Below are 26,404 nucleotides of genomic sequence, written 5' to 3'. Positions count from 1 at the left end.
TTCCAACTTTACATTTCTTTTGCTGACTATAACATTAAAACATGCACAATAAGAAGTATGTTCTCTTTCTATTAATAAAAGTAAAAAATCATGTGATCATCTTAATTAATGCTGAAAGATATTTGCTAAAATTTGATATCTGCTTATGATTTAAAACTCTTAGAAAAGTTGGACTAGAAGGGAATTGCTATGCTTTCATAAAAGATAACCACTTTTTAAAAAAGTAGTGAACAGCATAATTTTGGTATCTTAAAATTAAGAATTTCTGTTCATCAGAAGAAAACTTTTTGAGAGTGAAAAAGCAGACCTACTGAATAGAAAATATTTGCAACATGTATACCTAAAAAGTGTTTATGTCCCAAATAATGAGCCTATACAAATAAACTAGAAATATGTCGAAGCAACCTATTTCATATTATTGAATTTATTGGGGTGACATTGGTTAACAAAGCCATACAAATTTCAAGTGTACAACTCAAAAATCATCTTCTGCATCATGTGCCCACCACCCAAAGCAAAGTCTCTTTCTTTCCCCATTTATCCCCCCCCCATTGTCCTCTTCCACCTCCCCTCACCAGTCCTTCCCTCTGGCTCTCACTTTAATTCCTTCACCTTTTTTCATCCAGCCCTTTAACCCTTCTTCCTTCTGACAGCCGTCAGTCTGTTCTATGTATTTATGTACCTATTTTGTTTGCTAAATTATTTTGTTCACTAGATTCTACATATGAGTGAGATCATAAGTATTTGTCTTTCTCTGAGTGGCTTAATTCACTTAGCATAATATTCTCCAGGTCCACCCATGCTGTTGCAAAAGGTAAGATTTTCTTCTTTTTTATGGCCAAGTAGTATTCCATTGGTTAACTGTACCACAGCCTTTTTATCCACTCACTTACTGATGGACACTTGGGCTGCTTCCATGTCTTGGATATTGTAAATAACACTGCAGCGGACATAGTGGGGCAAATATTCTTTCAAATTAGCATTTCAGGTTTCTTCAGATATATTCCCAGAAGCGAAATCTCTGGGTCAAAAGGCAGTTCCATTCTGAATTTTCTAAGGAGCCTCCACCCTGTTTTCCATAGCAGCTGTGCCAGTCTGCATCCCCCTCAGCAGTGCGTGAGGGTTCCCCTCTCTCCATATCCTCGTGATTAAAACAACCAATTTTAAAATGAGCAAAAATTTAAATAATTGCTTCTCAAAAGTAGAAATCCAAATGATCAATAAACATGAAAATATTTGTAACCTTCCTAATTAAGGAAATGTGAACTAAAATCACACTGAGAGATTATTTATTATTTGCTCATCGGATGAGGAAATTTTTAAATTGTGACAATTCAAAGATCGAGAGATATGTGAAGCAACAGAAACTCATGTACTGCTGGCAGGAATGCAAATTGGTATGGCCTTTTTGGAAAGAAGTGGATGTAATCAAGTAAAGGTGAGAACACACACACAATGTCATCTTCTAATTATATTATTAGGAACATATGCTCAATAGAAATATGTACTTATGGGCCTCAGGAAACAGCTACAAGAAAGTTTAGGAACATTGCCCATAAAAGCCAAAAATTGGAAACAACCTAACATTTGTAAATTATTGAATACGTTAAATATCACCATTATGTTCTTAAAATAGAGTAATGTACAGCAATGAAGACGAATAAACTATAGCCCCACACAACAAGGGTGAGTCAGGAATATAATATTGAACAAAATAAGCCAGATACAAAAGATTACATAAATATGACTCCATTTAGACACAATTTTTTTAAAAACCAAAACTTTACTATTTTGTTTAGGGATACATACTTAGGAGATGAAAATATAAATAAAAAGGCACAAAAAAATAGCAAAAATTAGGGCAGTAGTAACTTCTAGGCAGAGAAGGGAGGACATAATTGGGAAGGGGCTTGTGGGATGCTTATCATGTTCATTTTGGACATGAGTAGTTTGTCACACAGCTGCTATGGACTGAATTGTGTCTCCCCCCAAAGCCCTAACTGCCCACCCCACCATGTGACCATATTGGAGAAGGAACGTTTAACGAGGTGATTCAGGTTAAATGAGGTCAAAGGGCAGAGCTGTGGCCCAATAGAACTGGTACCCTTGTGAGAAGAGAAGTGGATACCAGAGCTGCCTGTGCCTTGTGAGGGCACAGCAAGAAACAGGACCTCAACCAGCTGGGAAGAAGGCCCTCACTAGCACCTGGCCCTGCTGGCACCCTGGTCTCTAACTTCCAGCCTTCAGAACTGGGAGCAAAATTAATTTTTGTTAACTACTCCATCTATGGCATTCTGTGTTGGCAGCCCAAGCTGACTCGTGCAATTGATTTATACAACTAATGTATATTTCATGTGCATGCTCCTCATGCACATTATGTATCATAATCAAAAGCTTAAAAACAAAATAATTTAAAAAAAATAAATGACCATTACATAAAATGCAGAATACTGAAAACCATAAATCAGAGGCCCTGAAAATGTTGACATGATACAAATAGCAAAAATCAGGAGTAGAAAGAGGAAAGAATGTGGGAGAAGAATATGTTCACTTATTGCTGCCTCTTTACTATCAAGACATTAAAGAGTATCCTTTAAAGGTGACAAATCAAGGAATGAAAACCAATTATATTTAATAATACAAAGGTAACCATGAAAAACACATTCCTCAATATGCATACAATCAGATGATGGACAAAGCAGAGGGGAGAGGAAAGAGAATTGCTAAATGGAAATAAGATATTATTTAGAGATAGCATGCCAAGGGCAGGGTGTTCCATAGCTTTAATTGTAATTATAAATTTATACTTACAAAGGCAGCCACTAGAACTAAAATAAAAACTGTACTAAATTTGGAATTGTGCACAAAAAATAAAGCCAATCAAGCATACCTAATAATGAAATATTTGAAAAAGCTATGAAATACATAACATAATGTAAGTAAATGAAATCAAACAGATCTGTCGTGTTAATAAAAACAAGTGGATTTGAAGCAACTTTTTGTTACAAAACTTTTTACTGAAACAAACTTCATCTGTTATATATGAAACAATGTAATACCTAACTTCAATAAAAAATATGCTATTTTGACCTTTCCATATCAAGATGATACAGAAAGGTCAAAATTAAAGAATGGGCCCAGATACAAGCCAAGGCAAACAAAAGAGAGCAGGAGGCATGATCTTTATATCAGAGAAGGTGGAATTTAGATCAAAAAATATTAAACAGAACAAAAACGACACAATAGAATGCCAAGTAATTTACTACAGCAACGCACATCTTTGTAATAATGTGGCAACGATGCTCATCAATCAAAAGTAAGTGTACAATGGTAAAGAGACAAAAACATTGTAAGGATAGGAAAGTTTAATTGATGTATTCCAGCCTATCACAGATCCAATGTATAAAAAATACACGTGACCTTAGTAATGAAAATAAGTTAAATCTGATTAATATGTTAAACTCTATTCTCTGAAAAGTAAATATAATGCCTTTTCAAATGACCATACGAATTGACCACATATGAAACCACAACAAAACCTCAATAAGCTCCAAAAAGTAGAGATAATAAAGAAAACATTTTTTGACCACACTGCAATAAAATTAGAAAATAATAACAAAATCAGAAAAAGAGAGGCCTTTTCATTTGACATTTAAAAAAATCTCTCTTATAGAGCATAAACAATATATATTATTGTTAATATTCACAACAATTTTAATGATATAGGAAAAAATATTTTTATAACATTGAATAAAATGGAATACAAAGAACCTTTCTTAGATGAAAGAAAAACTAGAAGCTAAAATTATAGAATTTCTAGGGAAGAAAAACAAAAACACACACTTTAATCTGAACCTGTATGGTGTGGTCCAAGATGTGCTCAGAAAGTTTTATGGCAATGAAGCATGGAATATTTGTATCAGTAAAAAAATGAAAAGAATTATTCAATACCTAACATAATGCTACACAAAGAACAATAAACTAAGTGAAAGGAAAACAGAAAAAAATCAATAATTTAGGGCAAATTAATTAGTTAGAAAATTTAAAAAAAAAACAGTGGAACTAATAAACCCAAAAGCTATTGTAAGAAACCTGCCCAACTCTTTATACTGAAAAATGACAGAGAGAAAACTTAAATGTATGGATAGCTCAGGTTAGTGTTGCCCAAATTAATTTGCAGATTCACTGAAATCCCAAGAGAAATCCCAGCAGCAGATACTTTGTAGAAATTGACTGAATGGATTTTACTTACATGGATGAAGCAAAAATTTATTTACCTGCCATTCTATTGATGGGTCCTTATGTTGAGGATGGGTCCTTATTTTAGTCAACACAATTCTGATCTTTTGTCATCTCAGTTCTTTGTGTAATGACCTTACACAAATATCTTCGTACATGTAACACGGACGAATGCAAGGGATGAATTCCTAAACATGGAAATGCTGGCTCAAAGGGATGCACCATTTTAATTTTTGAGATACTGCTAAATTATTTTCCAAAGCTGTACCAGTTTCCATCCCCACTAATTATTAAATCCAGTCTTTGTCAGACTTTGTATTAACTGAATAGTTGACACAGTTTTATTTATAAACACACTTTGAAAACATGTAAAAGATAAAAATCTACCTATCTGGTCCTAGTTCTAGAAATTTGTGTGACAGGTATCAGGTGATGTTCCATATTCTCAGCTTCACGAAAATGATCAGACTCCATATTGTTTTTTCAAAATGCAAGACTGATAACAGTTCTTGGTGGTGTACTGTGTTGCTGGGAGCACAAAGAAGAAAAGTACATGTCCTTGGGAGAGCCTGGGGCTATGAGATCATGCTGTGTATTTTTTAGTAGAAATTAAACCATAGCCAGTGAGGAATCAGAAGCTGATTCTATCACCATGTTCCTGATACAGTCTTTTGGACACAAGTGGTTCCCATCCCTTATCTCTGCTCCCTGACAGTAATGCTCCCTGAAATGTTAGCTTTGCTCTGTTACCTGCTGTTAAAGGCAGCTCCCTGCCCCCCTCCGGACTGCCTGCCTATCGGTCTGCTGTGGGAAGACTTTATATATTTACACTATATAATAAATGTATTTATATTCTATTTTTAAGCCCTTCTTATGCTCAGAAAGAAACTGGAGATTTACTGGGGCCAAAGGGAGGAAGAATATATCATATTAGGCTCCAGGAGGATATGTGAAGTACCAGGGGATGCATAATAAAGTGTCAGCAGTGACCAGAGCAGAACTTTCCCCACGCCCTAAGCTCACAGAGAATCATTGAAGGGGCCCTTTGATATTTCTAGGACACTCATCACTGATCATACTGAGAATCTGAAGAAACATTTGGCAAAATGGTTGCAGGGAAAAGCACAATAGGAAGAATTGTTTTCTCACCTGGAAAAGAACAGGTGAAATGAAGCTGAAGCTATAGCAGTTGGGAAATGGCTACCTGGCACTATACGCGTAACATAGTGTTTTGTGTCTTTGAAAAGTTATAGGAGTGATACCATGTTGTATGCATGCTGTAGCTGATGCTTTTTTAAAAATCAATATGGTGTTTTTGTGTTTCTCTAAATGGCTACATCTAGTCTTATTTCATTCATTTTGTTTTACTGCTATTCTATAAAACGTCTCCTGTATTTTCTTCTAAAAGCCATAATACAGGTGGAGCAAAAGTAGGTTTATAGTTGTTTGTATTAAAAATTATGCAATAATTATTTTAATAATTATTAAAATAACTAATAATCAATCAATAATAATAGACTGATTAATAATACAATAATTAATCAATAATAATACAAGAATAATCTCCAAGTTTGAGTACTTACAACTATAAACCTACTTTTGCCCCACCCTGTATTTCATCCTCTGATTGGATATTTTGCCCTTCTAGACTTGTGTGCACCTGTGTGCATGAAATAGACTCCTAATGTTTTTCCATTCAGATTATTCCAGCACCACTTTTCACAGATCCTCATTTCCCAAGTGAATCCTTCTGCTACCTCAGTCATGCACCAGATCCCCACACACACTCAAGTCTGTTCCCCCCAGTAAGGTATTTGTCACTCCCCATGCTTTTATGGTAAGATGTGACCTGGTTGGTGGTAGCAGCCCTTCCTTTTGTCTTCTTGAAAATCATCTTGGTTCTTCCTGCTTCTTTACTTCATATCAATTTAAGAGTCAGATTTTTAAGCTCTTTTCTTATGACTTTATTGAAACTCTGGCTGTAAATACATTGAATTTATTTATTGCCACAGGAAAAATTGCCACATGTATAATATCGAGCCTTCCACACATCAGCATGGTGTGTATTCCAATTTATATAGGCCTTCTTTTATATTTCTTCATAACATCTTATAATGTCTTTTAAAAATATTTTATTTATTTTCAGGGAGAGGGGAAGGGGGAGGAGAAAGGGAGGGAGAGATACATTAATTGGTTGCCCCCAACCAGAGACCTGGCCTACAACCCAGGCATGTGTCCTGATGGGGAATCAAACCAGCCACCTTCCGGTTCACAGACCAACACTTTTAATCCATTGAGCCACACCAGCCAGGACTATAATGTCTTATGTAAAGTTCCTATACTTCTTATCTTACATTACTACTTTGGTTGTCCTTTTGAATATTTATTTTTATTGCTAAACTCTATTAATGTTTTTAACTTCTATGTATTTGTTTTGTATCCAGTAACCTTCCTGAGCCCTTTAACAGGTTAAACATTTCTCTATAGATTCTCAGTTTTCTGTTTAAACAGTTATATCATCTGTAAATGATGATGAACGTGTTCCTTTCTTTATGACTCTTGTGACCCTTGTTTGCTTTTCCTGTCTTATTTAACTGTCCAGGACCTTCAGCACAATGCTGAAGCTATAAAAGTGAGCAGTTTTCTTCTCTTGTTTTTATAGAGTATAGTTCTATTTCACTACTATCATGATGACTATGGGAGTCATAATTACCTCTCATCAAGTTATGGAAACTTCTTTCCACTCCTGGTTTGTTAAGAGTTTCATAATGAATGCTTGTTAGTCTTTATCAGCATTTCTGTATTTATTAAGATTATCATGTGTTCTTTCATTTGTTAACATAGTAGGTTATGTAAATACATTTGCTAATCTATATTAAATATCCTAACTTGATCCCTGCCTGATTTAGTTTGCCAATATTTTGACTCATCTATCCTAGTAGGTGAGTCTGACATAATCTTCTCTCATAAAATGGCCCTTTGAGTTGCTTTTCCAGCTCTTTGCTTCCCTGTCTTCTTTCCTTGTTATCCCTGGGAATGCAAAGTCTTCTCCCTCTGCTTTCCAGAGCAGTTCAGCCCCTTTTGTTCCCTAAAAGTTTCTCAATAAGTGATCTAAGTAGGGACCTTTGTTGGTCACTAGAAGTCTCACAATAGCCTCTAAATCATTTCAGATTCAGAAGAAGTAGCTATGCAATCATTTATGCACTGATAATTTAAAATCTGAAATGTAAGTTAATCATAATTTTTATAGAATTTCTCACTTTTTATGTTCTTAAAAGCAGTGTATTCAAGAACGTAGAGTTTGTACTGGTTAACATGGTGTGTTTATTCTGAATAATGTATTTACTTGTCCCCTGACAGTGACTGCTTACATTCGTTAAACCTGCATTTGTCACTTGCTGTGGCAATGCAGAATATCACAAGTCATAAAATGAATCAGCATTTCAGAAGTGGTTTGCAGAACTATAACAGGGACAAAAGTAGGAAAATAAATCCTACAACATGACATAAGTTCACAAATATAAGAAATGGACTCTGTTATAAATATGAAGCTTGGGTCTGTATGTCATGCAACAAACAATGGATGTGGACAATTGATGTGGACACTGGCCCACAGTGTCTGAGGCATTGTGGATGAGATGAGACAAATTCACGTAGACCACTGAAGTCCTATGGAGAAAAATAGAAAGCTTAGCCACTCTCTCAAGAGGAGAGTGCCATGACCCTTGCTTGGACAGGATTTTATTGGCTTTAATTTGCATAGGACTACAGGGTATATATGTAAAGCTCATCAATCATTGTCAAGCAGAAATGATCAAACAATAAATAACATTCAAAGAACTCTGAGGGCTTATTTTGAGTCAGGGTCAGATAATTAAAGGGGCATAAAACTTTGGGGAACAAACTCATTTCATGCTTGGACCCTTATCATTTAAATTGAGGGTATTAGCAAAGTAGGTTTCATAAAATTTTACGCATTCTTTCTTAGGCCTGATCACCCTCAGGAACCCGCCCTTTCCAGAATAGGGCCACATCTACCTCCAGCAACATTTCAGGCTTAAGGCATTGTTTCAGGCTTAAGTCAAGCAGAGGAAGTAAGGCAGCCAAGAGATTGGGAGACTTCTTGCAGACTGAATGAGAACTCAGGCTATATCAAAGCTAATGGGCAAGGGTCCATCTCCCCCTTTTACTATAGCCCCCCCAAGTTCTTCCCTGAGGGTCCCTTTGTGACTGTTCCTGTCTTAGGTCATCTCTTCTTTGAGGAATCTTACCCATCAATGGCTAACCAGTCATCCACCCAGGGCCAAGCAGGATGAAGTGAAAAGGGGGCAGAGGCAGCACCCCTACAAGGAAGATAAGCTTTGTTTCTTTAGTGGCTTATGGTCCCAAGGTCTTTTTACTCAGCCTTAGCCATGGGGGGTTACAGCTTCTGAAACCAGGCAGGGCAGTTCTCCACAGATAATCTCACAAAGGCAGATAAAAAAATTGAGAAAACAGAAAACATGACAATGAAAAATGATAATCAAAGTGTATTGAATTAATGACCCTTTTGTCCTAGTACCCAGTTTATTAGCCATTAACACTTTTATCAAATAATAATATAAAGCTACCAAATCTTCCTCATTATTTTCCAATAAAACTTACCAACTTCACTCTTAAACCAATTGACTTTCTCTAGTACAAACAAAAAGACTTTCCAGTACCAAATTGTCAAAGTTTGATGCCGAAGTCTAGAAAAACATGAAAACTGTAGTCACCCTTTTAGCAAAAAGAAGTAAATTATATTCTTGCTGGTAAAATATGAAGCCAGCTTCAAAATCAGTAACAAATATTGTAGTTGGAAAGAAAGCAGAAAACAATTGGTAGAATTCCTTTATCAGAACTTTTTCTTATAATGTGATTAGCATTTAAAATCAATGACTATTATGTATGTAAACAACCAGATATTTCACTTTATAACTTAACAAAACTATGAATAAATCAAACATTAGTATATATATGAGAAAGCAGTGCTCAGCGATTTTTGTCTTATCTAAAATAATCAAAAAGCTCATTTTAAAAGTGATTTCTGAATTAATTAATGATTAGTTTGTAAGCTATGAAATAGACTTTAAAAGGTATGTTGCACATGAATGTTCATAGCAGCATTATTTACAATAGTCAAAAGGTGGGAACAATGCAAATGTCCATCAATAGATGAATGAATAAACAAAATGTGGTATGGCCATATACAATGGACTCTACATGTTCTCTAGGCCTGATGCACACTCTTTTCTGGAGATTTTTTCTTCTCCATCCTCTTTTGGATTCCATTTGTCTTTTCCCTATATCCCATATCTTCCTCATTACTGGTTACTTCCTTGTTTTGGTGGAGCACATCTTCTAGTAATCTTCTTAGAAGGGTAGATAGGAAGTAAATTTTCTGAGACTTTGCATATCTGTAATTGTCTTCGTCCTTAAAAGTTTAGGTGTAGAAGAAATTCCACACTAGAAATCATTTTCCTAAAAATCTTGAAGGCATTGTTCCACTGTTTTATAACCTCCAAGGCTGCAACTGAGACATCTGCTGATATTATGATTCTCATTCTTTTGTACATGACCTGTGATTGTCACTCCTTCAAAAAGAGTGACAATCCTGTCACTCCTGTCTTTGTGCAAATGCTCTGAAAGTCTGTGATGTTATGCCTTGATATGAGACTTCTTATTAATTTTCTTGAACATTTATATGTGTTTATAACTGAATACTTACATCCTTCAGTTTGGCGAAATTTTCTGGAATTATTTCTTTGATAATTTTTTTCTATCTCTTTCTAGATTTCCTATTACTCAGACACTGTAACAATTGGTCTAATTATCTAATTTTTATACTTTTTATCACTTTTTATTCATTTCTTTTTGTTCTACTTTCTGTGAGATTTCCTCAATTTTATCTTCAGCCCTTCTCTGAATATTTTACTTTTACTACCATATTTTTATTTTCAAAAGTTCTGTTTCTTCTTGGAATATGCATACTTATAACCTTTTGTTCTTATTTTAGGTATTCAGTTTCTTCTCATTTCTTAACTCTAAAAATATTAATGATAGTTTTTTTCCTAACTTCTTTTTTGCTGCCTGGATTGTCTCTATTTCTTTTCCTATTTGGTCTCTTTATCTTTGGTATTGGAAGCATCTTTCAAATTCCCGATGCTTGTTGCAGGCTGTCCATATTAAAATCATAGTGCCTTGGGCTATTACCTTGACTGCCAGGCTTGTAAGAACTTACTGAGGGGAAGAACCAAGTGGGTGACAGGTTTGTCTGCCTTTTAGTGTGTCAGTTTTTCCTGTTTCAATGTGCAGTGCTCTCCCTCTTGTTCACCTCTTGGAAAGATGAAAAATCAATCCATTTCAGCAGCCAGTTCCTCATGGAATGGGTGGTGTAGAGGAGGATCTCAAAAGCCTAGCTGCTTCTCATGAAGACCTTCAGACTATTTCAGTCCCTTTTGCCACCCTCCCCATAAGCCCCACTTTCAGAGGTACTTAGCATCTCTAAGTCCTAAGCAGCTCTGCAGTGTGGATTGCCTTGCTTCTGGGGACTCCCCACTGCCAGCTAAGGCTTCTGCTTTCTTGGGTCTTCTCTGTCAATGGCCACTCACCCGCCTTCACTCTCACTTCCAAAACGCTGTTGTGTTCTATACTATCTTTGTCCTAGTGGGTTTATGCATTAAAAATCTTTTTACTGTCATTTAAGAAGAATTGCAGAAAAGATAGAAGTAAATACATATGGTGTGTTCAAACTCCCACATTTCATCAAAAACTCTTCCCCATTTCTAAGACCGTTGTTTATGTTTATAGCTTAAAAATGGTAATGTATCCACCCTGGCTGGTGTAGCTCAGTGGATTGAGCGCGGGCCTGCAAACCAAAGGATTGTGGCTTGATTCCCAGTCAGGGCACATGCCTGGGTTGCAGGCCAGTTCCCAGAGGGGGACCCATAGGAGGCAACCATACATTGATATTTCTCTCCCTCTCTCCTTCCCTTTCCCTCTAAATGTAAATAAATAAATAAATCTTTAAAAAATGAACAAATTTTAAAAAATGGTAATGTGTCCAAAGTTGTGTGATTTATGGGCGCATCTGGAGCCCTTTGGTCAGTGGTTCTATAAGGGTAGTTTCCCCACTGGCAGCATTAGCATTGGCTGGGAACTTGTTAAAAAGACTAATTCTTGGGCCCCACCCCAGATTTACTGAGACAGGTGCTGGGGGGACAGCCTAGAAATCTATGTTTGAACAAGCTCTCCAGGTGGTTCAGATGCTTGCTAGAGTTTGAGAGCAACTACTGCAGGTGAGGCAGGGATTCTGTGCATTTGAGAAACACTGCCCTTCTCTCAACCTGAGCTCCAGACCCGTCCCTTCAGACTGAAGCCACCAAGTGCCTAGCAGATTAAAACAGCAGTTTGAGATGTCATCCTCTAACAGGTTCCATCCTCCTGAGCAAATAAATGCTCTTTCTTCCATGACAGTCTCCTGCCTCATATGGCTCTTAGACAGGGATCCCTGAGACTCAGCATGGTGTGAGAAGAAAAGACAACTGGAATAGAAAAGTCTGGGGTGGAGAAATGTCACAGGGCCTAGTCCTTCTTCCATGTCTTCAGTCACCAGCAAGTTGGAAGAGGAGCCTCCAGCTCAAACTCGGGGCATCTCTGGGAACCTCAGGCTGCAGGCCGATCCTTGTTCTGAACTTCAGGGTGGTTCTTCACCTGCCATTGCCCTCTGCTTACCCTCGGAGAAGCCAATGCTGCCAATCATCTCAACTGCGCATGTCTGGCCCTTCCTGGCCCTGCCCCGCCTACTCCTCAGAGTTCCTCAGTCTGAGTCTGGTCTCCTCACCCTGCCTTCTTCCCGTTCCCCACCTCGGGGGTGATCTTCATGTGTTTTCCTTTGGAACAATAACAGCAGCTCTCCCTCTAAGCTCATTCCAGGGCACAGTTAATTTTCTTTCCCCACCCTCCCTTCCTCCCAGGTATGTCTTCACTGTCATTTACACCTTTGAAGCCTTGATAAAAATACTGGCAAGAGGATTTTTTCTAAATGAGTTCACTTACCTTCGAGATCCTTGGAACTGGCTGGATTTTGGTGTCATTATGCTGGCGTGAGTATTTCTCCCTGCTGATTTGTGTGTGTGTGTCTGCATGGGGCCTCTGGGCATGCCCATGCACATGCTCTTCTGGGCTTCCTTACCTCCATCCAGCTTCTTCATCTGAAATTGCACGGCTTTCCCAGTCACTTTCCAGTGTTCATTTCACATCCTCAGGGAGAGGTCGGAGGCCTCAAATCTGATCTGATAACTAGCTTGTCAAAGTAGATCTGACAAGTAGCAGCCTTGCACCCAGCTGACCTGAAGGTCTTTGCCTGAGGAACAGTGTCTGCAGAGACTGGTTGGCCAAGCCCACATGCTTGAATATCCACCCATACATGTAGTGCATCTTCTCAAAGGGGCTATTCGGAAAGGTATTGGGACAATTCAATTCAATTCAATTCAATCTGTCAGTCTGTAAATGCAAGTGCCATTAGATTCTCTGTCTATTCTGGGTCCTTCCTAGGCTCATGTCACCCCAAATTGTCCTTATCTATGCTGCATGCCTTTCTGGGACCCTTTCCTTGCAGAGATGCTGACTGACTTCTGGTCCTACAGATACATCGGCACAACAACAGCTCTCCCAGGGTTCTCCGGACTGCGGACGTTCAGAGTTCTTAGAGCTTTAAAAACAGTTTCTGTGATCCCAGGTGAGCTACTTTAACCAGCACATTTATTCATAGACCATGTGTTGGTGTCCACAGCCTAATGGGCCCCTTTGATTTTTCACAAGAGCCCTATAAAGTTTCAGGTCATGGACTCTTGCCCCCACTTAGGACCAAAAGGGACTGAGGCCCAGAGCATAGAAAACACAACTGGAGGTCCTCATCACTAGTAAGAAGCAATGTGTGACCTGGAAACCTAACAACTTTGATTCCTCCACCAATGCCCAGTCCACAGTACCTTGTGGTCTCACCATTGATAACAGACAAGAATAAGGTCATGTCCTCATTTTATTTTCTTATTGTGGAAGTCAGGCAAGCCTCCATCTAGTCGGACTTTCATTTACACCTCCCAAAGGTGCAAGCTTGGAAATAGGGAAGAAAGGAGAAGGTATCCCAGGGCTCAGGTAAGTGTCTTCACCATTTCCATAGATCTGAAAGCTTGAGCCTCAGCTCCTTTGGACACACAGAGAAGAAAAGAATCAGGGAACCTTTGATTACAGAGAATTCAGAAACAAAAGTAGTTCACCGGAACTCATCTCATTGGACCTCCATGATCTCTGATGTCACCAGTAGCCCAGAGGAGATTTCATGGTCTTTCCCAACTTCCCCACTTTCCACCCCACCCCACTCCATCCCCAGGCTTTGGTTAGGAGCTACCCACTTGCTATGGAGATCTCCCTCAATTGTCACATAACTCCACCATGTGCCAGCTCCCAGCACAGGGACCAACACAGGTAGTGTGGTCCTCAAGTGGTCATTTGTTGACCAAACGAAGAGGCAAAGATCAATCCCAGACTGCTTCCCCAGTCAGAGCCTTTTGGCCACCCATGAAGCTGCTCTCCCAAAGATGGTGATTTCCTTTGTCAGAGCAGCAAACCACCCTTCCTTAAACAAGCAGGGGCCTCATCTTTGCTGCCAGCTGGGCTTAGCTCTGATGTAGCCTCCTGTCAGATTCTCTCTGTTTCCAGTGTCTCTCATGGTTTTACACTATTGCTGTGCTTGTGTCTTTGTGCTTTTGTGTCTATGTCTCTCTTTTATGTCTCATTCTACTTTCCTTGCATCTGTGTGTATGTGTGTGTGTATATCTCTCTCTCTCTCTCTCACACACACACACACACTGAGATTCATATGCCCCAGCCTCAAGCTTCTCTCAGAACTGAGCTGAGTGCAGAAAGACAGATGCCAAAGGACTGAAATGATTTAGTAGCCTCTTGATTAGCACAATGCCTGGAACACTCGACAATTCTTTTTTAAAGTTGAATTGCTATTGTCCGGAACATATTAGCATTAAGATGATGAGCAATGTATTGCCTTGGTCTCAGTGACCTCATCTTTAAATGGGGCAAGCATCTTAACTGAGTTCATATAAGGAACGAGGCTTAGAACTACTCTAGAGTTTGTAAAATGCCTCACACCTATGTGTAGTGAGAGGGTAGGATGGCTAAAATGCCAGTGTGCCAGGCGCATGTGTGTGCTGGGTGTGATACCTTATCCATGTGGGAGTATTGCTGTCATCTTCCCACAGGGCTGAAAGTCATCGTTGGGGCCCTGATTCACTCAGTGAAGAAGCTGGCTGATGTGACCATCCTCACCATCTTCTGTCTGAGTGTCTTTGCCCTGGTGGGCCTGCAACTCTTCAAGGGTAACCTCAAGAACAAATGTGTCAAGAATTGCACAGCTCTCAACGAGACAGCCAATTACTCTTCTTATAAAACACACGAGTGGAATTTCTGCCATAAGGATGAAGGTCTGGTTGGCAAGGGGTGTGGAGCCCCTGTGTACCCACACAGACATATATTTTGGTTCCTCTTTTCTGTTTAAATGCTTTTTCTGAGTTGCATTTTACTTTTGGACCTCCCATTTTTGTTATCAAATGTCCCTTTTGCAAGGAAATAAACTATAAATCCAGGGGCATGTAATTTTTCCTATGCTGGGAGAGGCTTGGAGCTGAAGTCATGGCTCAGCTTTGCTCTTCCCAGGTGGGACTTTTTCTGTTCTGAGTGTCCTTTGTATGCCCACTGAGTTCACACAGCCAAGAGAACTCACCTCGCTGGGGTAGAAGACTTAACAGGTGCTGCCTTCACCACCCAAGGCTTGAGTTCAGAACCATATGCAGAGATTCCATTTCTCCCTTTCTTTTGCAGACTTCTACATCGATAAGCCAGGCACTTCTGACCGCCTACTCTGTGGAAATGGGTCTGATTCAGGGTGAGTGTCCAGTCCATGACGTAACTACAATGCCCAACAGTCCTTTCTCCTTGTCATCAACATTTTTGGGGCAGAGACTAGGCTGTTGGTCCTGAATAAAATGTAGAAATGCCTAAACTGTGGCTTCTGCCAGCCCAGGCCTTTGGGGAGGGAGTGTATGAGTTTAGCTTCTGCTTTGTAACAAACAGCCCCAAGCTTTTGTGGCTTAAAACACCAGCCATTTATTTAGCTCAAGATTCTACATGCCCATATGTGGAGCTGAGATCAGTATGGTGTTCTGGCATCAACTAGGTTCACTCATGCATCTCAGAGGCAGATTAGCTGGAGGCTGGCTGATCTAGGATGGTCTTGTGGTCTCTCATTCCCCAGCAGGCTAGCCTGGGCTTGTTCCCATGGCAGAGGCAGGGTTCTAAGAGAAAGAGTGAAAGTGTGCAAGGTCTCTTGAGGCTTATAACTGGCACAAGGTAACTTTACTGCATTCTATTGACCAAAGCAAGTCCCAGGTCAGTCCAGATTCAAGGGGTGGAAAAATAGACTTCATCTTTTGATAGAAGGATCTGCAGCATCACATCACAAAGGGGTGAGGATACAGGGAGGGTAATTGTGGCCATTTTTGCAAGCAATCTACCCTAGGAAGGAACTAAATATTTGTTAAATATGTTTTGTGTCAAATGCTCCACATTCAATCATCACAACTCCATCCCATGGGTTTCATTATCCTCACATAACAGAGAAAAAAGCACAGGTATCATATTTTATAATTCCAAGTTCTCAGAGTCCAGACACATAACAAATGAGAGGAGTGGGCTGGGTGGGAGCCATGGCAATGACAGTGCATACCCCATCAAAAGGGAGCGACCGCTGTCCAGCCTTTGGTTGCCACGTGGAAATGTTGGGTTCACTGCTTCCAACTCTTCCAACTTTTAAAAGAGAAGTAGGAAACTTGGATTTTTATGTGAAATCTCTCAGATATTAACATTGGCTACCAATTCCATAAAATGTCTATATGTTGTGAACCAAACAAAATATTTCTGTAAGCCAAATGCAACATGCAAGCTGCCAGTTTGTGAGCTCTGAGACATATATATCAAGATGCTCCTCTATGGAGAGCCACTGATGTTCTGGAGGCTCCGAGGGCTAGGGCAGCACAGAGAGGTGATGATGTAAGGCTGGGGAGGAGGTCAGGGAGGGTTTCCTGGGGGTGGTAATTGAGGTGAGAGTTGAGGGGCAAGCAGTATGTCTCCAGGCTGGGTGAGCAAGGGATGGTTTGGATGGAGGCCATTCCAGGTGGCAGAACAGAGACCAGCAAGGAGGTAGGGGACCCCTCAGGGATGCCTGCTGCTTTGACTACTGGAGCAGATATGAGCAGAGAGAGTTCAGGCAACAGATCAAAAAGACTTACCACTCCAATGTCCATGGGAGCCTGGTAGACCAGAGCCCGAACAACCCCACTCCCTGAGTAGCTGGCAGCCCCATTGGAGCTAGTAGAGCTCTGCCTTAACCAGCTCACTAGAGAAACAATCTCAGATAGAGCTAAGGGGTGAGGACAAACAGGGGAATTTGATCAATATAGGCTTCATGGCTTCTTTTCTTCACAAATTAAGTCGGCATTTGGTTCTTTGACTCAGGGAAAGGATGGTTCCAATGTTAACTTTCATTTGCCCTTGACTTAAATTTAGACCAAAGGCCCATCAGTGACCCTTTCTCATTTGAATAATGACACTTCTCATGGCAATGGCTCCAGAGTAGCCCAAGCACAACTGGTGGTAAATTTGTGGGGTCTATCCAAGAGCATCCTGTCAAGCTCCAAGAGAGGCCAGACCTCCTGCTAGGCAGGTCCTGGCCAGGTATTGAAGGAGTGAATAGGGCTGAGATGGCAAGTAGAGGCCATCTCAGGACAAGGGGCAGAGGAAGTCCTGAATGGCATGCTGTGACCACTGAACCTTGAGGCCATGCTGGGCTTCTGAGAAGCAGAGCCTTGAGCAAAGGCCCACACTGACCAGTGGCAGTGTGGGAGAAAAGCCTGGGGTGTTGAGGTGGAGAACACATATTAGGAAATACTTCATGATTTTTACCATTCCATCACATGCATTGCCTCAGTCCATCCTTCTGGTACCTTCAGATTAAAAGCAGCAGGAATTTAAATTTGCATTTTATATATCCTAGTTACTACTATGCACCATGGTTTCATGTAATTCTCAGAGCAGTTAGCTACTGATGTGTAGTAGCCACACAGTGTTCTATGGCAGACTTAGAGATAAAGCTGCCTTCGGTGTTCACTAGCAAACCTACAGGTGATGGGTTGACTTGCTCCTTGAGAGAGCAAACCAAAATTTGCTCTTGGTTTAAATATGGGTCTACAATGTCTGAAAACCAAGATTTCAGATAGAATTGGGATTGATTATCAAGTTGCCAGGACTCTAATCAGTGGTATGGGTTCTAGAGTGAGTGTTCACATTGACATCTGAAACAAGGACAGCCCCAGAGGCTGGTGTTAGTGGGGGAATCCCAGAGGAGTAGAATCCAGAATACAAACACAGCATCACTTTATCCTTGACCAGGTCATCCCACTGAGGTGGAGAGCACTCCACATGCCCTGGGCTCAGAGGTACATTTCTTGACATCAACTTACCCACTTATTGAGAGAGAGGAATCCAGCATTCCCACCTCAATGCTCACCAAGCACCTTCAATTTGACCTTCCTTTATTGGTCAGTCTTCATAGGCTGCTGTACAGTTTTATTTCTCCTTTTAAATAAATATATTGTATCTGCGTGGGTTTAGGAACTGACTTCTCTCTGAACCTCAACTTCCACATCTGTAAGAAGAATGTGGAGATGGTTAAATTAGAGCATTTGCAAAGCATTTAGGTGAGAGAGGGGAACACAGTAAGTGCTCAGTCAGTGGAAAGTGTTTTCATTGTTATCTATAATTGGTCACTGAACTTTGCTAATGTGAGTCCTCCTTCAATAGACAATTCTGCAGGTGACCCAACAGGCTCAGGTTTTAAGTCTGTGCTATTTGTACTGACTCTCCCTCCCCTGGTATGAACTTGCAAAGAGCTTGTAACCTTGTGGGGTCATGTCTGAGCTGACTTTCCCCAGGCCACTCCCTTCTGTGTGAAACTCTGAAGTGATAATATTATTATCCCCATTCTATGGGCAAGAGAAACTGAGACCTAAAGAAACTAATTGTCTAAGGTCATCCAGCTCATAAGAGGAAGTCCAGGCCTTGAACTCCAATCTTCCCACAGCCCTGGGCTGCCTTGCCCCCAATAAATAAGATGCTATATAATTGACAACCTTCTCTCTTCTTGCTGCAGCCACTGCCCTGAAGGTTATTTCTGTATGAAGACATCTGACAACCCCGATTTTAACTACACCAGTTTTGATTCCTTCATTTGGGCTTTCCTCTCACTGTTCCGCCTCATGACACAGGATTCCTGGGAACGCCTCTACCAGCAGGTATTGATCTGCATGTCCCCATACAGACTTGGCTGAAGGTTAAAGGGTGGGCTTCAACATCACTACATTTTTCCTGGAGGAGCCTGACAATGTCAGGGGCCCATCTACTCTGAGTACATGTCTCTTTCCTTTCTTTTGAATCTGCAGACCCTGAGGGCTTCTGGGAAAATCTATATGATCTTTTTTGTGCTTGTCATCTTCCTGGGATCTTTCTACCTGGTCAACTTGATTTTGGCTGTTGTCACCATGGCCTATGAGGAGCAGAACCAGGCAACCATTGATGAAATTGAAGCCAAGGAAAGGAAGTTTCAGGAGGCCCTTGAGATGCTCCGGAAGGAGGAGGAGGTCTGTGAGAGTGAAAGCTTTGTGAAGCCTGTTGCAGGCTGTACATACTTAGAAAGAAATCTGGACAAGTCACTTACATTAAAGCTGTCATTCTCTGGAAGTTTAGGAAGGTTTATTTTAGCTCAGGGACCATCTTAAGTCAGGTTTTCTCAACAACAACAACAAAATAAAAACCCAAGTGAAGATGATAGGCAAGTGATTTGTTGAGAGATGATCCCAGAAGAAGGAGAGTGAAGGAAGCAGGATGGGGTAGGGGAAGAATTAAATGAGAACATGGCCTCAGCCAGAGACAACATTCAGTGTGATCTCTTGGGAACTCTGGATGTGACTGGTATCACAGAGTTAGCCCATCTAACTTGAGGCAAGAGGGCTGGCCTTTTGTACCCCCATACCTGCCCCAGTGAAATTTACAGTCAAAGGAAACTTTGCAGAATGCCTCAGCTGTGAGCCATTAGCAGCTAACACTCAAGCAGCTGTGAATGAGTGTACTGGCCCAGTAAAAGGGATCTGGGCAGGTTATCAACAGGTTCTCCTCCACTGTGTGAATGAGGGAGGTGAATCTAGAGGTAGTAGCTCTTCCCACCACATCTCAATCCCATTTCCACCCAGGTCCTAATCTTGGCCTCCTCTGTTCCAGGTACCCTCACCTCTGGGACACCCAATGTCTGGGGGACACATTTATGCTAAGTTCAATAAGATACAACAGGCTGCAGCTGCTGTTCTCTCTCCTCAGGTGCTGGCAACAATGGGGATTGACACAGCCTCTCTCCACTCCCGCATTGGATCACCATTAGCCTCCAAAAGTGCCAATGAAAAAAGGCACAGAATGAAGTCAAGGGTGTCAGAGAGCTCTGCAGATGACAACAAATCACTCCAATCTGAGCCTTACAACCAACACAGGATGGTAAGGGGCTCAGGTTTGTGTAGTAAAGATTACCCACCTTTGCAGCTATTGTGGACAGTAGATTGAAGTGAGAAGTGGTTTGCAACTGCGAGGTAGCTGGAGGCACAGACATTAGGAGGCTGTTTTAGTAATTCAGACCCCTCAATAATTGTGACCTATACTAGGACAAGGCCATTATATATGGAAAAAGGAGGTGGATTATAAATACTTTTAAGGGTAGACATAGAATCAACAAGATTGGGACTGTGGAATGTGGAAAAAAGGAGTCCAAAATGACTCCCAGGTTTCAAGACTGGGCAATTATATGGGTGGTGATTCTAAGAGAGGAGCACTGCAGGAAGAAGCCAGGTGTGTAGGAAAGGTGGTGAACCCACATTTGGCATGATTTTGACATGTCTGCAGACCTGTGGACATCCAGGGTTAGCTTCCTCCCGACACACTGATCTGTGATTCTGGGACAGGGAGGGCAGTTCTTGTCCATGGTGACCTCATGCCTCAGCCCCTGCAGCTCAAATTCCCACCTATTATTAGCACAGAAGATCCTAGCACCCATCTCTGTGATACAGTCTAGCCTAGGAATAACCTTAGTGCCTCATTTTAGATTCTGTAGCGATTCTGCCTCCCTCAGAACCTCTACTTCCCACTCTAAGATTCACTGCTTTCACCAAGTTTCCTCTCACTACCTCCTCCCTTCAAAGTCCTGTGTACCCTACATGTCGCCCCTTCCTAAGAGATAATAAGTCCTTTGTAGAACAATAGTTCCCACTCTCATAGTATATGGGAAAGAGGATTGAAATGGCTATTCTTCAGGTCTTCTGGCCCTCACTTCCTTCTCTATCTCTTCCTGTGCTCATCTGAAGGATATTCTACTTTTTGGAATGCTGTTTCTCCAACCCTCAAACCTATGTGTGCATATAAGTACACAGACATACTCACATGCACACTGGCCTCAGAGACACCCACACTTCAGCATCTATCAGAGTTTGTGCCCTTCTTTTCCTTGCTCTGCCTCTTGAGCAACACCCAGCATGCACAGGGCACAGTTCAGAAGATGTTTCAAAGGGAATTTGACTAGGGCTTTCACAATCACAGAACAGGATGAATCACAGCTTCCATCGTAATGTCAATGACACTCTGAATTGGGCTTTAATTTCTTCCATTCACTTAGCCCCACATAAATCAGCACCTGGATGTCCAATAGCTGTTCAGTGTGCATGGTTGTCTCTCCAGCTAGGCTCACCTTCAAAGGAAAAAAAGAGGAACTCTGTGTTGTTAATTCAATAATACTAGATGCTTGATATAAAGAGATGACTAAAATATGGTCCCTTTCTCAAAGACTTCCCATGTGGATGGAGGAGGCAGATATAAAAACAGGCATGTGTTTTATACTACATTAGGGACACAGGCATGGTGCTTGGGAAATAGAAGAGGAAACATGACTCTTAGGGGTCTGGGGGTGTATCAAGAAAAGCTTCACTGGAGGAGGGAATAATGGAAGTGAATAGGAAATAGTGAGTAGGTGGTCCTCCAGTTATTGAGGGCTGGAAGGGCTTGGGAGGCATATTTTCCAGGTGCAAAGAAGACAATGTATGAGCAAAGACAGAAAGGTGCTATTTGGATAGTTTTTAAATGCTAATTGATTAATTGCAGTCCATTCAAGAAGGCATCCCCTTCCTCTTTTCCCAGGTATATTCTTATGGTAAATAGACCACAGGCAGTTTTTATATAAAGCCATTTTCTTACTATCAGAAATGAGAGAATGGTTGGGAGTCATTAGGAGAGACACAACCAGGGTTTTGGTAACCCACAGTACATGAGTTAGCCCTCTTGAATGATGCATTTTAAGGTAGTCTAATACTTATGTTCAGAAATCATTGCCTACAATATTTTAATTATAAAACATTTAATTGGTGGCTAAGGGGGCACTGACTGTCTCATATAGGACCAAAACTTTTCTCCTAATTTCCTCCCTGATTTGCCTATTGCCCAGTACAAATAACTCACTTGTCCAAACTTTAATAAAGATTTACTGACTCTGTACCTTTGCTTCAAAGGTAGGAAGGATTTGTGGGATTTTATGAGTTCCATAGTCCTTGGACATCTATACTAGGCAAAAGAGTACTCTGTTTATAATTTCAGGGTGGCAATGATGGTTGCAGAACAGCATTGGGCTCAAAATATCCAAAAAAAAGGAAACTTCAGTTCAGTTGGATAAGGAAAGTAAGGGGAACTCAAACTGACAACAAGGTGTCCCAACTTCAGTAGTTCAGTGAATAAAAGGAATTATTAGTGTAAAAATAATCCAAACCTATAGAGATTTTTTCTGAGTTTATTTGAGCCAAATTGATGACAATTCCTGGAAATTAAAATCTCAATGGATTGAGAAAATACTCCTGAAAAAGGACAGTTTTACCACTTATTTTATACATCAGAATCAAATTGGGAGATGTAAGGGGATTACCTGGGTGAGAGATTAGAGAGTCAGAAGAAAGCAAAGTGGGGAAATCGCTGAGATTGCATAAAAAGTAAAATTTACATTGATGGATATAGGATAGTTAACAATTAACATTTATAGCCCATAGAGATGGTAAATGGAAGAACAAGATACCAATGAGGGGTTCTATGGTCTTGTGTTCTAGTGGGAGATTGTGCCCTGAGGGATTTGGGCAAAGGGCATTACTGGAACATGAACATTCCTAGATGTAAAAAGACAATGGACAAACTCAGATTGTAATACAGATTAAAGTACAGATTGACTTTTGTTGAGGAAAATACCAGCCTAGGACATGACTACCCACCATCACTCACCTTTAGTTGGGAAGTTTGAACTTCAGATCATTTTATGTGTTTGTAAAGCCCACCGTGCAGGCTTCCCATGAGCTTGTCAGGTTTAGTATGTGGCCCCTTTTCTGTCCACAGAATTAACAAAGGGAGAAATTTTCAGCAGCATGATCAGAGTTTGGTAGGCAGTCAATGTTTAGGTTTCAGAAATACTTTATATGATCTACTCCTGGGTAGAACTGCCAGCCATAACTGATAACTCGTTAGGGTCAGGCTCCCGCAGTGGTCATTGGCACTGGCTGACCCAGCCAACTGACTCCAGGGGCTCTGGGCTCTCCTTTCTGGCAACAGTAAGCCACACAGTTTTCTCAGAGGAGGATTTTGATGGGAAATGTTTATTGATTTGGAAGAATGTCATTATTCTTCCGGGAAATTAGACTGTAACTCTCCCTTCAATCTCCCCATTGTTGACGGTTCAAAGTTTGCCTCAAGGGATCCTGGAAGCTCATTACATTACAAAGCCCTTGTCTCTCCTCCTTTGCAGCACAAACTCTCACACCCTTGCAGGCTGAATCTAATGAATTGTAGAACCTAATTTTCAGGCAATAAAGTGCACTCAGTCATTCAACAACCATTTACCAAGCATGTTGCAGAACTGATGTGCATAATAGAGTCTCCTTAGGTCACAACTTTTCTGGGTGGAGCAGCCCAGTGGCCGAAGGATGACAAATAGCTCACACATCCCATTGAACCACAACGTTGTCCTCTAACATGTCCTTGGCCATGAGAACTATTTGCTTATCTTAACCACCCTGTAATCTCTCATCCCTCTTGGCTTTTCCCCAGGTTGTGTCAAGAATATTTTTTCCCTATTCTCTCCCCCATTTTCTCTATTCTCCCCCTGTTCTCTCAGTTTACTGAGAATACCCCTTAGATTTGTGTCCTTTATTTGCTGATAGAAGGTCATGAGAATAAGAATAGGGAAATGGGAGTGAGTGGAGGGAAGTGCTAAGCTCCAGATTTTCCTGCAGAATGAGCTTCCAGCCTCCCTCTTTCCTGTCCTCCGGGGCAATGCCCAGTCTTTCCTAGGTCTCACCTCTGGGCGACGCCGGGCCAGCCATGGCAGTGTATTTCATTTCCGGGCCCCTGCCCAAGAGGGTTCATTCCCTGATGGGGTCACTGATGATGCAGTCTTTCTTGGAGACCATGATAGCCGTCGAGACTCCCTGCTGCTGGGTGGAAGTACCCGCCAGCCAGGCCCTCCTTCTAGGAACCCACTGCCTCAACCTGCCCACTCTGGACCAGGGCATGGAGAAGATGGGCACCTCATACCACCTACTGGTGAGCATGGGCCTGGAGTCACAGAGGTCTTGGTAAGTTTGTGAATGTTCTAGACTCTTTAGGGATGGCTTCCAGCTAGAGGCTTTGGGCAAAGAAGTCCAGAGTGTCACATGTGGGTAAACCCTCTGGATATCATTCTGTCTGGCACCTCCATCTACCCCCATTTTACCAACAGGGCAAGTGAGATGCACAGAAAGACTGGGTTTACCTGGGTCCAACAGGTTTTCTAGTGTACTCTGTGCACTGATACAGATTCTTTTCCAGTTGATCTCATAGTTTCTTCAGTGTTTCTCTGTCCCCACTCACTACCACTGCTTTAAGGATAGATCTGCTTGCTCTCTGCATGAGTATGAGGAAAATGGAAGGTTCTCTTCCTACCCGTGGCTCTGTGCAGGCTACCCTGGGTTTGGCAGAGGGGAGCCAGAGAAATCCTGGGAGGTATCATGGACTGAACTCAGCAGAAGCAACACATCCCTTGCTTTCTTCAGAGAAGCAATAACTTGCCAAAATGCACAATGTAAGCAACAATGACGTACTGGCCAGCACTCTTAATAGAATAATCACAGAGTGTAATGCCAAACCAGGGACTCCTCATTGAATTGGGAGCCATGGCATAATGTAAGCTCTCTGTCCAGTTGCAGTAATGATGCTGTGAGTGTATTTCAGTTGCCCTCTCTGGCTAGCCACAGACACAGAGCAGTTTGCAAACAGACCATTCATTATAGGGCTATCCTAACTAAGATGAGTCTTGCAGAGTTAGCTCAACTCCATCTCTGTTGGGATGCCAGCAAGAGACAGATGAATCACTCCAATAGGCAACTGGAGAAAGTTGAGTGGAGTACTTACAGAGGGTGGGTGGGGCTCTGGGGGCTAAGAAGGGACAGTGAAGGCCCTAGAGACCAGTGCAGTGGGAAGCTGTGTGTGCCTAGGCTATAAGGGTGAGGGAAAGGACCAGAACCAGGACCTGGCAAGAGCAGCCACTGTGTGTTTGAGGTGGCCTGACAGAACTTGTCATCTCAGGTGTAGAACTGCAGCCAGAAGCCAGCCACAGGCCAGCAGAGGAGAAGCATGGACTCCTCTCTCCTTCCAGCCTCTGCTCTCTTATCTGTACCTCCCATTGACCAAATCCAACCAGAGCAGAGAGTAAGAGTGATGCAATTTGTACAAGTTACTCTTTCTGGGTACAGAGCTGGGCAAAGAATGGGAGAGTAGGTCTCCAAGGACCAACAGAGTCCTAAAGTCAAAGTTAGTCTACAGGGCCCCCTCAGAGGTGATTTAACATTCTAGAAAATGCCTCATTCAAGAAACCTTAGTATTGATCCCTACATTACCACTTCCCTAGATATTGCAACATCAATGCACTTTCATTAAATTATTTGGCCTGTGCAAGATTAAGTCTTTAAGCCCTTCTGTGTCACACAAACCTGGGTTTCAATTCCTTAAACTCTTCAAGGCTCTGTGTCTCCCCTTGTAAAAAGGCTACTAAATGGAGAAAGGGTTATATGGAAGAATAAAGTACCTACATTTTTTAAAGATTTTATTTATTTTTAGACAGGGGAGGGGGTAGAAAGAGACAGAGAGAAATGTCACTGTGTGGTTGCCTCTCACACAGCCCCTACTGGGAACCTGGCCCGTAACCCAGGCTTGTGCCCTAACTAGGATTCAAACCAGCGACCCTTTGGTTCACAAGCCGGTGCTCAGTTCACTGAGCCACACCAGCAGGGGCTAAAGTACCTACATATATATATACATACACACACACATATGTGTGTGTGTGTGTGTGTGTGTGTGTGTGTGTCTGACAAATAACTAGTATCTTTGGTTGAGTCCTCTTGGTTAGAGACTTTCTAAACATGCTTCATATTTATTAAGCACCTGCTGCATACCTGTGAGCTTCACCTATGGTAGAGGCTCAATAAATCCTTGTTGAGTTTGGATTCTGAATGTTTTGTATGGTGCTGAACCAGCTGCCATGGACCTCAGACTCCCCATGTTGAGGGTATGTGTGTAGCTAGAGTTAGGGGCCTGGTCCAAAACCCAGACAGAACTTCCAACTAAAGGCCCAAAGAGGCAAGCATCGAGAGGACTGTGTCAGTCAGTCAAGACACACAAATGTCCCCTGAGAAAGAAAGAGATGCTGTGGAATTAGAATCTGGGTTGTATGTTGGGGAGGGAAGTGGGCCAAATAGAAAGGAGATCCAGAAAGTCTAATGAGGAGTAGGAAGTGTGCACAAATGTCCTATGTGCAGGCTAGAGGGTGTCTCATAATGACTGCCTGGTTCGCTGCTCCTTCTCCCTTTGGCAGCAACTGCAGAGACCCTAGAGGTAGCCTGCCCCCACCCTGGTA

The 26,404-nt window shown here is 41.5% G+C and overlaps 1 protein-coding gene across 3 annotated transcripts in view; it reads left to right on the top strand.

The window, feature by feature from the left end:
* SCN10A (sodium voltage-gated channel alpha subunit 10) overlaps positions 1-26,404 on the top strand; it is a 79,695-nt gene that overhangs the window by 6,638 nt on the left and 46,653 nt on the right. For 2 of the 3 annotated variants that reach the window (XM_037148264.2, XM_037148263.2), the window contains exons 4-11: positions 12,237-12,365; positions 12,909-13,000; positions 14,541-14,732; positions 15,157-15,223; positions 18,545-18,686; positions 18,834-19,031; positions 19,765-19,935; positions 23,796-24,089. In XM_037148264.2, coding sequence (XP_037004159.2) covers positions 12,237-12,365; positions 12,909-13,000; positions 14,541-14,732; positions 15,157-15,223; positions 18,545-18,686; positions 18,834-19,031; positions 19,765-19,935; positions 23,796-24,089 — 1,285 coding nt within the window. The remainder of the gene's footprint in view (positions 1-12,236; positions 12,366-12,908; positions 13,001-14,540; positions 14,733-15,156; positions 15,224-18,544; positions 18,687-18,833; positions 19,032-19,764; positions 19,936-23,795; positions 24,090-26,404) is intronic. The other variant, XM_037148265.2, reaches the window with a different exon arrangement.

This window comes from Artibeus jamaicensis, unplaced genomic scaffold, assembly GCF_021234435.1.
Source record: "Artibeus jamaicensis isolate MK-2021 breed Jamaican fruit bat unplaced genomic scaffold, CSHL_Jam_final contig_519, whole genome shotgun sequence".
NCBI lineage: Eukaryota > Metazoa > Chordata > Mammalia > Chiroptera > Phyllostomidae > Artibeus > Artibeus jamaicensis.
This window is presented reverse-complemented; position numbering and strand designations above follow the sequence as displayed.